Genomic DNA, 12,492 nt, shown 5'->3' on the forward strand with positions numbered 1-12,492 from the left:
AACCTTGCTCACAGTCAATGTTCCCTCTAAGCTGTGGAGACTTGTGAGTAAAAACTGTACTTTGTGAACTACTGGCATTTTCAGGATGCTATTTTGTTTGCAACTGGCATTAAAGTTGTCAGCAAGTGATTTGGTTACTGCATAAATTAGCTTGCTCTAGGGCCATCTTTCCTGAGCTAAGACAAAACTGTGTGAGTCGGAGACTAAAAAACTCAGCTTACAGGGAACCCTGCTTACAGTATCTGCAATTAAGCAGGACCCAAGAAGCTAATAAGGTTAAGATAGTATTCTCTTGTACAGAAGAAATTTCATTTCCACCCTGATTATCAAGATGTTGTTCCTCTTGAAGAGAGTCACTTAAAAGTCTCAACATCTCATTTCTGTTCTTAGGAGGTATGCCATGCAATTAAGGATTAACTCTTGAGAAGTAACTATCCAGTCTTGTGTAGGTGAAGGTAGCGCATAAATCAGAGTATTCCTTAATATCTTCTTTGATGGCGTATTCTGTATATATTCATGGAGACAGTTGGTATCAGTGCATCTCAGTGGTTTTTGTATTAATTTTGTGTGTGTGTGTGAAACAAAAGTAATAGTATGGAGGGAATACAAAACGGAGAGGAGGGATTATATTATTGTATATATAGATAACTGTATTATAGATAATTATATATTACAGAATATATAAACAGAAAATATTTCTCCCCAACTCCCCTTCATTATAATATTTAAGACATGATCTATAAAATACAATGGTCCTTATTTCTGTTGGAGTAGTTTTATATTGACTATTTTAAATTTCAAAATTTATAACTGATCTATTTGTCAAGCATGAGATTTCAAAATAACCAGTCCTTGGGTTTTGAAACAAAGTTAGGTTTATTGATAATCCATGTGGCTCATTCGAGCTGAAGATTGGGACTGATACTTTGTAACACTAAGAACACAAGCTTTAACATGGCACATCAAAGGTTCTATAAACAATTCTACATTCACATGTGAAATTCACACTCTGGGTTCCTTATCTCTATTGTGGCTATCGCATCCTGGGTTCAGGCCTTGCTAGGCCTGGGAACAAGTCCCAGGAGGTCTTATCTTCAAAGAGGACATTCCTGCATCTGTTAGTAAAAGCGAAAGAAGAAGGTGGGGGTTGCTACTTTGATGTGCTCACATTTTAACTTGGGGTTAGTAGCATTTCTACCATCTAAATTCTCTAGCATAGGAATAACAATTCTAAGGTCTGACTTCAGCAATATAGAAGGGGTATACAATGCTTGACACTATTTTGCAACCACATTATTAGTTTCATCATCATTACAAATTCAATATTACATATTGCAGCATCTCTTCATAGTTGCTATCTTTTAATATATCAAAGTACAAAGGAATGTCTTTTATATATCATATAAATAAAATAAAAGACGTTTCTGCTCAAAATTCACTTCATTATATATTTATATTCAAAACTTGTTCTCATTCTGCTTCTGAATTCCAGTACATTTTAAGTACAATTTTAAAACTGTTTCTCATTCTAAATTTTGTCTCCTGCTTAGATAATACACACTCCATCTCTCCTCAAATTTGGTTATTGATCTGTTTATCAAATTGATCTGTTTATCAAATAAGTTGTTAATGAACCTGATGCAGTTCCGCAGGGCTTATAAGGCAGAGATGTTCTGAGTGGCCACTGGCTGAGGACAGCAACTGGTGCCATCTTAGCTGGCACTCTCTCTCCCCTGTTTGTAGGAAGTGGTGACACAGCTGAGAATTTGATAAAGTGATCTATGAAGTGTTTTATTTAAACTTTCTACTGTTGGAAATGTTTTATCGATGTATTTTATTTTAATGTGTTTTACCTTTGTTGTTCATTGCTCAGAGTATTTTGCAATTTGCAATTTGCACATCAAAATTATAAACAAAATTATAAATAAATGTCATGATTGCCTAGTTGGCAAGTTTATTTTCCCATTCTTTTAAACTTGGACAGATGTCTAATTTCCATTTTTCTGTGTGCATAATTCTAGCTGCTGTCACACTATAGTTGAATATCTCTTCCAAAATTTCTTAGACAATATACCTAATAGTATATTATTAGCATCTATAGGGAATTTAAATTTTAATATGTTCTGCATTTTCTATGTATTTCCTTCCAATATATTTTTGCTTGTTTACAAGTCTGCCACATATGATAAAAGGTTTCATCTATGTCGACATTTCCAGTATTTTCCTTTGTTGGTTTTGTCTACTTTCTCAATATCCTTTGGGCTATATACCATTTAAAAAGCATTTTTACCAGTTCTAATACCTGGTTGGTTGTACACTTAATTCCTTTTCCCATAACTATTCCTATTGATTCATTGGTATCTACTCTCTAAAATTCTGCATCCATTTAATCATACATTTTTAGCTTCTTCTTCTTCTGTTTCTACCTAAAGTAATAACATATGTACATTGTAGTAAATGGTCTTTTTGTTTTATAATCAACTGTTCAAACTCAGTCACCTTTCTTCGAGCTTCACCTTCCACGTTGATAATCTTCTTTAGTCTTGAAACTGATAATATAGCAAGCACTGAATGATGATTCCTTCATCTCTAATATCTTGCCAGGATTTCCCCCTGAGCATTTACCATATTGCCTTACATTATAAAAACACTTTCATTTCTCATGTTTTATTCTGACAAGCTTCTATTGGGGACATGAACGGAGTATGTGGAGAGCTTAATAAATGGCAATGTGTAAATATATTATCAAAAGCTCACCTCTAATTATACAACTCCTTTCTTGTGATTGTTTGAAATTGATTTCTTAATCCATAAATAATTATGTAAATCTACATCTAGGTTTGCTGATTCTAGTTTTACTATTCTTTGTCTTGGGTTTTTAACCCAATCTGCAATCCGAACCAGGCCTGCCGCTTGGTAATACAATTTTATATTTGGAACTGCTAACCATCCTGTCTTTTTATTGTAATATTTTAAAGCCTATTCTTAATCTCTTGCCATTCCAAATAAATTTATCTTTGACACCCTATTAATATTCTTCTATACATTTGGAATAAAAAAATAGTTTTGGCAATACATTCATTTTGATTGCAGAAATTCTTCTCATCCATAAGTTATTTAAATTTTTCCATCTGAATAAATCTGCTTGCATCAAGTTCCAGGTCTTCTGATAATTATTTTAAAAAAATATTACAGTTTTGGTCAGTCACAGTGCATCTCAATGTTAACAACCAACAGTTGAGCACTCAAAGATAGGAAACTAAAGTGCAAAGATTCAGGTGGGTAGAGCCATGTACCAAAACTAAGTTTGAGTCCAGTGGCACCTTTAAGACCAACAATGTTTTACTCAAGGTATAAGCTTTCCTGTGCAAGCACAATTCTCCAGATACAGTGAAACAGAATTTCCTCAACCATTACATATTGAAAGAGAGAGGGTGTTCAGTTAGTTGCCAGAAAGGGCCAATTAGAGTCAAGACAGAGACAGAAACAAAATTGGAAATTACCAGTCCATACATAGGTAGAGGGTGAACAGTAAATTATCATATAGCATTATGAAGATGTTTAACGGCTTTGAGGATCACACAGGAATAATAAGCTTAGTTTATTATGGTAACCATTTGTTTGGGTTCAAATCGGGGGCAAAAACAGTGAAGGAAATACATATATCAAATTGGAGATTGAGTATCTTTAATTGTAGAATGTTGAGAGTAATTAATTGAGACCCTGCTTTCTGTCTCCTCTCAGCATCTTCTTCTTTGAAGTGGGGCAATTGACTGTGCAGATTTATCTCCACTGTCCCCAGACCAGAGAAATGCATTCCAGTTTCTACTATGCATTACATTATATTACAATCTATTATTCTAATCTATTATTCCAAATAAGGGGTAAAATAAAATAGCCCTTCTGAGGGATCATTGAGAATACAGACGTAAGGGCTGAATGGGGTTTGCATATATAGTTAGATAAGAAACCAATATCCCTGTTATGTGCTGCAGATTCCATTTTTCTGAGTGTGGTAATAACTTGCAACTTTCTAGTTTGTTCTTGAAGTTCCTTTGCAATAAAACAGCTATTTAGAGGTCATCTACTGAATGTCCTGGAAGGCTGAAGTGTTCTACAGGTTTCTCAGTCTTGTGATTCTTGATGTCAGATTTGTGTCCATTTATCCTTTGCTTTGCCCTATGTAGAGAACTGAAGGGTATTATTAGCATGTGATGGCATATACAATGTCAGAAGATAAGCGTGTGAATAAATCTGAGATGGTGTAGATGATGTTGTTAGGTCCAATGATTATGTTGTCTGAATGTATATGGCAGTAAAGTTGGCATCTGGGTTAACTGCAAGCTCTGGTACTGTCCATGTTCAAATTAGATGTTGTATTGAGATTGGAGGGCTTGAGTTTAAATTAGGAGTTATTTGAGATTGGGGAGCTGTGTAAGAAAAGGTTTGCCCCCCAGTACTTGTGAAAGAGAACTGTCATTATTCAGTAGTCGCTGATGATGTGTTGAACTGCTTTGACTTGAAAGTTGTATGTGACCACTAGTCATGTTCTGTTATTGTCTTTTTGGGGCCTGTCTTGCAACAGGTGCAAAGAGTGCAAAAGGTGCAAAGAGTTCAGAGTTTCCTTCATACCTGGAGTTCTTTAGTTGTTTCATTCTTTCACAGCTAACTTATTGAAAGCAAGGGAAGAGGAGCTTAACATCATGTGTCTGCTCAAGTGGTGTGTGAAGCATTCAGGAGAAATCCCTTTGTAGCTTCTTTGCTAGCTTTATGATGCAAAAGCGTGGAAGCTACTCCTTTGTAAATTGCCTCAAAAACTCCAGAAAATTCTACATTGATTCAAGGGCAATTTTTGATGTAAAAACTGGTGAAAATTTACTTCAATTCCAGTGAGCAAGAATTCAACAAAATTATTTTTATCTTTCTAGCTCTCTCTCACAAGTGCACACACATCCACACCCACAGTATTGTTCAAGTGTTCTCTTTCATGATGCAAGGAAATCCATGAACTGATCTTGCCAGTATTTTAAAGAAGATTCTTACACAGATATTACACTCTTTGGGGGCAGCACAACGGTTTTCTAGCATGTCTGAAGGCTGGGAGATATGTGCTTTGGTTGCCCTTATGAGGTTGCCCCCAACTCCTCCAACATTATAGAATCCTCGTCAAGCACCATCGACAAAGCGGTGCTGCTGCGGCTGGACTCCTTAGGTTTGGTCGGCTTCTTGGCCCCCCCCCCCCGTGGGCCCCTTCGCAGCTGGGGTGGTGGTTCGGGTACGCTCCAGGCAATTGGCGGCCAAGTGGTTCGGGTTCCCACACTGGTAGCACTTGCGGGGTCTGGGGAAGGGTTTGGCGGTCCCCCCCCGGGTGTCTTCTTAGCCTCCGCCTTTGGGGTTGATCGGCTCTCTCGGCTGGGCTTGCCCTGGTGCCCCTGGCATTGGATGGCCACTTCCTTCATGTTCGTTTCGACCTCTCCAGCTAGTTGGATCCATCCAACTAGGTCGGCTGGCCTTGCTTGCTGGAGGACCCGATCCAGGATCCTGGCGTTCAGCCCTTTCTTGAAAGCCCTAATCTCCATGGCCTTGCTCCAGCCTCGGATTTTTCGGCAGTGGTTGTGAAACTCCAGGGCATACTCCCGGATCGACCTGCTTCCTTGCCGGATCTCGTCTATCGCGGCGATGGCTTGGGTCTCCCGCAGCGGGTCTTCGAATTGGGATAGGAGGGCCTGCAGGAAACCCGTGACCGTGGCCACTGCTGGCCCACGGATTTCGTGGAGGCTCACATACCACAGCTGGTTATCCCCCATGAATCCTTGACCCCAGGTAGGCCACACGGCTGTGCTCGTCTGGGAAGGTGTTCCCCCAGTAATGCATGTAGCTGGTGGCTTGAAGGACGAAGTACTCCACTTTGTCGGGGGTGCCGTCCAAAGTGATGTTCAGCTCCCAGGTCTTCACTTTTGGGGCAGCCGGCCCAGCCGGGGCCGCGGCCCCCTCCGGCGCCCCCCGGTTGCGTGAGGATTGGCGGCGGCAGCCCACCAGTTGCTCCCGGGGCTCAGGGCAGGGCCCGCTCGATTTGCTTCTGCACCTCTCGCAGCATCAGGGAAAAGTTTGCTTTCATTTCTTGTCTCAGGTCGCACCCCAGGATCTCCATCTCTCTCTGCAGATCCTCGGTCAGGTCGCGCCTCGGGGAGGAAGCCCTCGAATCGCACCCATCCTCGCCCTCCGAATCGGGTCGGCGGTCGCCCAGCGGCATATGCTCTTGGGCTTCCCCCTCTCCCGCCGTGCCACTCTGCCGGTCCGGGCTCCCGCGGTCCTCTGTCTTCCCGGGGGTGCGGAGGAGGTTGGCATGTCTCGCCGCTGCCTCGTCCATCAGGGTAGTAGAAGTTCGGGGTTTCCAGGAGGCCTTCGGGGTGATGAACAGCGTGTGGCTGCTCACTTTCTTTGCTTTCCGCTCTGTGATGTAGCACGGCGGGGTCTCCGGCGTCTCTTTGAGTGTAAAAGGCTCTCGATCGTCGAGGACTTCTTCAGCCATTCGCTAATAAGTAACTCACGTCCGATAAGCCCCTTGTAAAGGATTAGTATCAAAATGTCAGCGTAAGGGCATTGAAGTTCCAAGAATGAATAGACTGGTTTTGGTTTAAAAATAAGTTTCCATTTATTGATTACAACAATGTTGCACTGCGCAGAGTCATTGATACTAATGACGAAAGGGGTTCAAGCGTAAGCATTTATGGATACACATCAAAGCAAGGAGTATTAAATTGCTTCCCATAATAAAAGCTGGGTTGTCTCGTTGACAGTTAGCATTTCCCTTATCTGTTATCTTCCCGGCATGGCCTGTCTCTCCTCCCCGCTGTGGCCTTGCCAGCCCGGTCTGAGAACCAGCTAGATGTTTAACACTTCAAAGCTCTTTGGCACCTGGACTGTCTCTCCCAGCTATTTTTCACATTTCGTTACAGTTTCAGGGTTAGTGAGGCAAGGCGCTAGGGTGTTAGCATTAGATAAACATTTCAGGTAATAAAGGAAAGCTTCAATGCACATAGCTGACATAAAGAAGCAGTAAAATATAAACAAACATAAAACTTACATTAGCAATAACTCCCTGTCAGGGTAATCTGTACATACTCAAAGGGCACTCTCTACTTACAATGTGTTGGATCCTATATACAACAACTGTAAGACATCCACGTAGAGATGGATCGCCTGATTTACCCAGGGATCCCACAAAAGGTAGATTTCAGTGTTTGAGGGCAGGCTTGTGAATGAAATGTTATGCAATATAAAGGTTGCCATGACAAGGTAGAATTGGATAACATTCCCCCTGCCTTTTTTGCTAGTGGAAGGAGCTTGGTGGAGTAAGCAGAACAGCCATCTGGGAGTCTTTAAGGAAAGATATGACCAGTTCTCACCAGCATGAACTGTTTTTGGGATCTATGGTAGCACATTTAGGATTGATTTACACTGAAAAGTAAGGTCACCATGCTATTAGCTGTCCCTTACACTAAGTATCCTTGCACAATCATCCACGTTGCCAAGAATGGTAGGAATGCTGCTCCAGTCACTCTTGCCCTCCAGCATAGAGTTTGTCGTCAAGAAATATTCTGAAACAGCAAAAAAGAGGAATAAACCACAGGCCTTGATCTTCTGCTTGCCAGAGTGTTAAGTTCTAATCAAAATGGGCTATGTGCCCATGCACTCTGGCAGAAAGAGGTGGGGCAAGGAGGCTAAAGATTTATGGAGGGGACAGGGAGGAGTTCTTTTGGCAGATGTTTACCAAATTATTTCATACTTCTTGTCCTGGAATTTTGGCATCCACCTCAGTGATTCTGCTGCTCTCTGCAACTGTTCTCTGCTGCTCAAAAAAAAAATCTCAACTAATGGGGATCTTTGGAAATTTAAATGGGATGAGAAACCCAATCTGTTGTCCTTTTCTCTGCCTTAGACTGTAATGGCAAGCTCCTATGAAGTGCTTTTGGCTGCCAGAGTGCGGATCATTTATACCATGAGTGGAGACCTTCTCCCTGCTCTTTCTCATACCACCAGCACACAGTAGAATTCTAACTTAAAGAGAAAGGAGGCTCCCTCAGAAGACATGGCATTAGAACATGAGCAGAGTCCTGCTAGATCATACAAGGGGTCCATCCAATGCAGCATACTGTTTCACACAGCAGCCAAAAAATTGCATTGACAATCCAACAAATGGCATTGAGGCCAAGGCCTTCCTCAGATGTTGCCTTCTAGGACTGGGTTTCAGAGGGCAGGCCTCTGTTTATGGAGGTTCCCTTCATTTTCCATAGCTAGTAATTACTGATGGATCTCTGCTCCACGATTCTGTCTACTGCCCCCCCCCCACACACACACATTTAAAGTAATCTATGCTTGTCCCCATTAGTATGTTCAGTGGCAGTGAATTCCACAGTTTAATTATATATTGAATAAATAATTATTTCCTACACCTATTGCTCATCAACTTAACTAGGTGCCCCTGAATTCTAGCATTATGGGAGAGGAAGAAAAAATTTATTCTATCTATTTTCTCTACCCCACATATAATTTGATAAAATTATGTCATGTTCCTCTTGGCTGGCATATTTTAATTAAGATTTTGATGGGCTCTGTTCCTATGGCCTGAAACAGAGAGAGAGAAATTCAAATGTTTCATGCATTGAAAGGCAATCTATAGAATCATAGAGCTGGAAGGTACCCCCCCCCCGGGTCATCTAGTCCAACCCCCTGCACAATGAAGGAAATTCACAAATACTTCCCCTTAAATTCACAAGATCCACATTACTGTCAGATGGCCATCTAGCTTCTGTTTTAAAACCTCCAAGGAAGAAGAGCCCACCACCTCCCGAGGAAGCCTGTTCCCCTGAGGAACCACTCTGACTGTCAGGAAGTTCTTCTTAAGGTTGAGTCGGAAACAATTTTGATGTAATTTCAACCCACTGGTTCTAGTCCTTCCTTCTGGGGTCACTGAAAACAATCCCACACCATCCTCTATATGACAGCCCTTCAAGTACTTGAAGATGGTGATCATATCACCTCTCAGCTGTCTCGTCTCCAGGCTAAACATGCCCAGCTCCTTCAACCTTTCCTCGTAGGACTTGGTCTCCAGCCCCATCACCGTCTTCATTGCCCTCCTCTGGACTGGACCTGTTCCAGCCTGTCTATATCCTTCTTAAAATGTGGTGCCTCAAACTGAACACAGTACTCTAGGTGAGGTCTTACCAAAGCAGAGTAAAGTGATACCATCACTTCTTGCGAACTGGACACTATACCTCTGTTGATACAGCCCAAAATTGCATTTGACTTTTTAGCCACTACATCACACCATTGTTTATGTTCTTGCTGTTAGTGATGTCCTTTTCTGGAGGTGATGGAAAGTCAGAGATGACTTATGGTGACTGTCAAGCTCGACTGATTCTGACCAAAGGCTGTTGGATTCTGGCCTGTCAAAACCAGGCCTGGGTAAAATCATGATGAACCAAATGCTGCTAGTTTATTACCCTTTAGTTGCCCCCCTTTCCTTTATGACTGGTAACTGTTGAGAACAAAGTAATCTGCGCCTTCCCAGAGGGCCTCCCGAGGGAGGAAGATTCGCATAAGAATACCAGGCCAACAGGCTTGATAACTGCCCTGGGAAAGTATCTTTGTAGTTATGTGTGAATGTTCCTCTGCTCCCCGCTCCTGTAGGAATCTCTTTGAAGTGTACCTTAAAACTCTTGTATCAATGTATTGGTTTCATTCCTCTCAAGCCAAGGGCTTGAGCCAAAGTAACGGTCTATCAATAAATGTAGTCTTAGTATCAAATTTGACTCGTCATTGAATCCGTCTACTTGACTGTGACCCTGTAGGGCAATCAAGGCAAGATATGAACAGAGGTCGTTTGCCATTGCCTGGCTTTGCATAGTGACTCTGGACTTCCTTGGTGGTCTCCCATCCTAACAGGGCTGACTCTGCATAGCTTCCTAGATCTGATGAGACTGGGATAGCCTGTGCCATGTAGATCAAGATAATACTTCTCTATTCCTACCATATCATGCCCAAATGTGCTGCTGTGACTGGCCTGAGCCATTTCCTTCTATTTCCTCAGGACATCAGTTCCCTCTTCTTCCTCTGTTCCTCACTCCAAGGTCTTTGTATTTGCAAACAGAGATTGGGTGAACAGAGGCTACAAGCACTCAACAGCGGACAAGCATTCTCCTGTACTGGTTCAATAACTTGTCAAAAAGCTCCTTCTGCTGGTAGGAAATTGAAATGCTGGAACATGTAGGGAAAGAGCTCTGTATTCCAACCTGATATGTGTATTTGGGATGAGCTGTACACTAATAGATACTTCAGGAGTGCAGATTATAGATGGTTCTGCCCATGTGGATCTATAATATCAAACATTGATTCATCTAGTCCAAAGTTTTCTGGCTAGAAATCTTTTCAAGTCCTGCTGCCTGAGAGCTTTGTTTTAATTGTGAACGCCAGGGACTGAATGTGGGCAGCTGTGTTGGTCTGAAGCAGTAGAACCAAGCAGGAGTCCAGTAGCACCTTTAAGACCAACAAAGCTTTATTCAGAATGGAAGCTTTCGTAGATATGCATACTTCTTCAGATGAGGGAATGGGGTACAGTGAGCAGAACTACATATAGCTGGTGGGTTAAGAGTGTAAAGTGATACATATTTAGGATCAAATGGCAAAATAGTATAATAAATAAATTGGAAGACCATTTGGTCTTGATAGCATTTGCGTGGAAACCCAATAAAAAGTAATAAAAGTTGCCTGATAATGGCTCTTGCTACAAGTCTAGGTAAAACAAAAGGACATGTATTTCCCAGTGATGTTTTTGTCCACCTAATTTACTTTTTAACTTGTAACATATATTATAAACATCATTCTATACATTATAAACATCATTCTAGTTTGCCATTAGAAAAAAGAATACATTAAAATATAGTGAAAATGGGTTAAGCATATGTAATGAGATAAACAGCCAATATCCATTATTTGAGTATGTCAATACAAAAAATATTATTCTGATATACTATTCTAAAAGAGAAATATATTGGAATACTGTGGATATATAGCTATGCTCAGTGAGAGTAGGCTTAGCATATGTAATGAGATAACCAATCTCCCTGTTCAGTCCTGGAAAGGTTTTTGTTCCAAGTTTCATAATTTGTAATTTGGCAGTTTCTCTCTCCATTCTGTTCTTGAAGTTCCTTTGCAGTAAAACAGCTACTTTGAGGTCACCCACTGAATGCTTTGGAAGGTTAAAGTGTTCTCTCACAGGTTTCTCAATTTTGTAATTCCTGATGTCAGATTTGCGTCCATTTATCCTTTGGCATAGGGTTTGTCCTGTTTGCCCTATATAGAAAACTGAAGGACATTGTTGGTATTTAATGGCATATATAATGTTGGAAGACGAACAAGTGAATGAGCCTGAGATGGTGTAGTTAATGCTGTTAGGTCCAGTGATTGTGTTGTCTGGGTGTATGCGGCAGTAAAGTTGGAACTTGGGTTTATTGCAAGCTCTTGTAATAGTGTCCATGCTCAGATGAGATGTTGTATTGCTGTGGATGAGGAATTTTGAGATTAGGGGGCTGTCTGTGTGCAAGAAAAGGTTTAACCCCCAGTACTTTTGAAAGAGAGCTGTCACGGTCCAATAGAGGTTGTAAGTCACTGAACTGTTTTCAGTTGAGTTCTGTTATTGTCTTTTTTGGATCTGAATGTGTCATTTTCCACTTTGGACTCTACTATTGACCTATGACCTCTGCTCAGCTGGACACTGTTATTATCCCTAACCTTATTCTTGTTGGCAAAGAAAAAGGATACATGTCACATTAATTGTATACACAAAGACAAACATTTTTTGAGATTTTTCATCAATCTCCTCTTCTGTTCAGTCATTATAATTTGCTTACAGAATCCTGCTGAATCTCTGCACTGTACTTTTGGATATGCAGTGCATTTTCCTGTAAATCTCTTTCTCCCTCCCCCATCTGTTCTGCTCTGTGGATATCACAGATCTGGGTGGTTCTTAATTATAGCTATGCTTTCTTCTTAGAGCCATCAATTGCCGATTGGACACAGCCCACCTTCTTCCATAACCATAAGCAATGTAAAAAAGATTGTTGTCTGCCAAGATCAAAGAAATGCTGCTGAAATGCTGCATGAAGTTTCTGTTTGGTTAGGGTATAAGTGATAGGATGCAGTTGCACAGCAGATGGATGGGCATCTGCTGCCACATATAATAATAATAATTATTATTTTTTCCCTCAGAAAGCTCATCCTGGGTCACAGAGTCGACAGCAACACAGAGTATCGGGTTGCATCGTCCCTCCCTGGATTTGGAAATCTCACTCAGGGATACAACAAATTTCTCAGGCCAAACTTTGGTGGTATGTCATCATATAGACATCTTTTGCGGTCATGTTGGACTCACTAAGGCTGTCATACATTCAAAGGAGGAAACTGCCTTCATAATTTATAGCTAGTGTATCT

The 12,492-nt window shown here is 41.1% G+C and overlaps 1 protein-coding gene across 1 annotated transcript in view; it reads left to right on the plus strand.

Annotated features, from left to right (window-relative positions):
• The window catches only part of GABRP (gamma-aminobutyric acid type A receptor subunit pi), a 64,009-nt gene that overhangs the window by 15,251 nt on the left and 36,266 nt on the right, over nucleotides 1-12,492 (plus strand). Inside the window, exon 3 of the mRNA XM_060257960.1 lies at nucleotides 12,271-12,389. Within this exon, the coding sequence (XP_060113943.1) occupies nucleotides 12,271-12,389 (119 nt within the window). The remainder of the gene's footprint in view (nucleotides 1-12,270; nucleotides 12,390-12,492) is intronic.

Source organism: Heteronotia binoei, chromosome 1, assembly GCF_032191835.1.
Source record: "Heteronotia binoei isolate CCM8104 ecotype False Entrance Well chromosome 1, APGP_CSIRO_Hbin_v1, whole genome shotgun sequence".
NCBI classification, from domain to species: domain Eukaryota; kingdom Metazoa; phylum Chordata; class Lepidosauria; order Squamata; family Gekkonidae; genus Heteronotia; species Heteronotia binoei.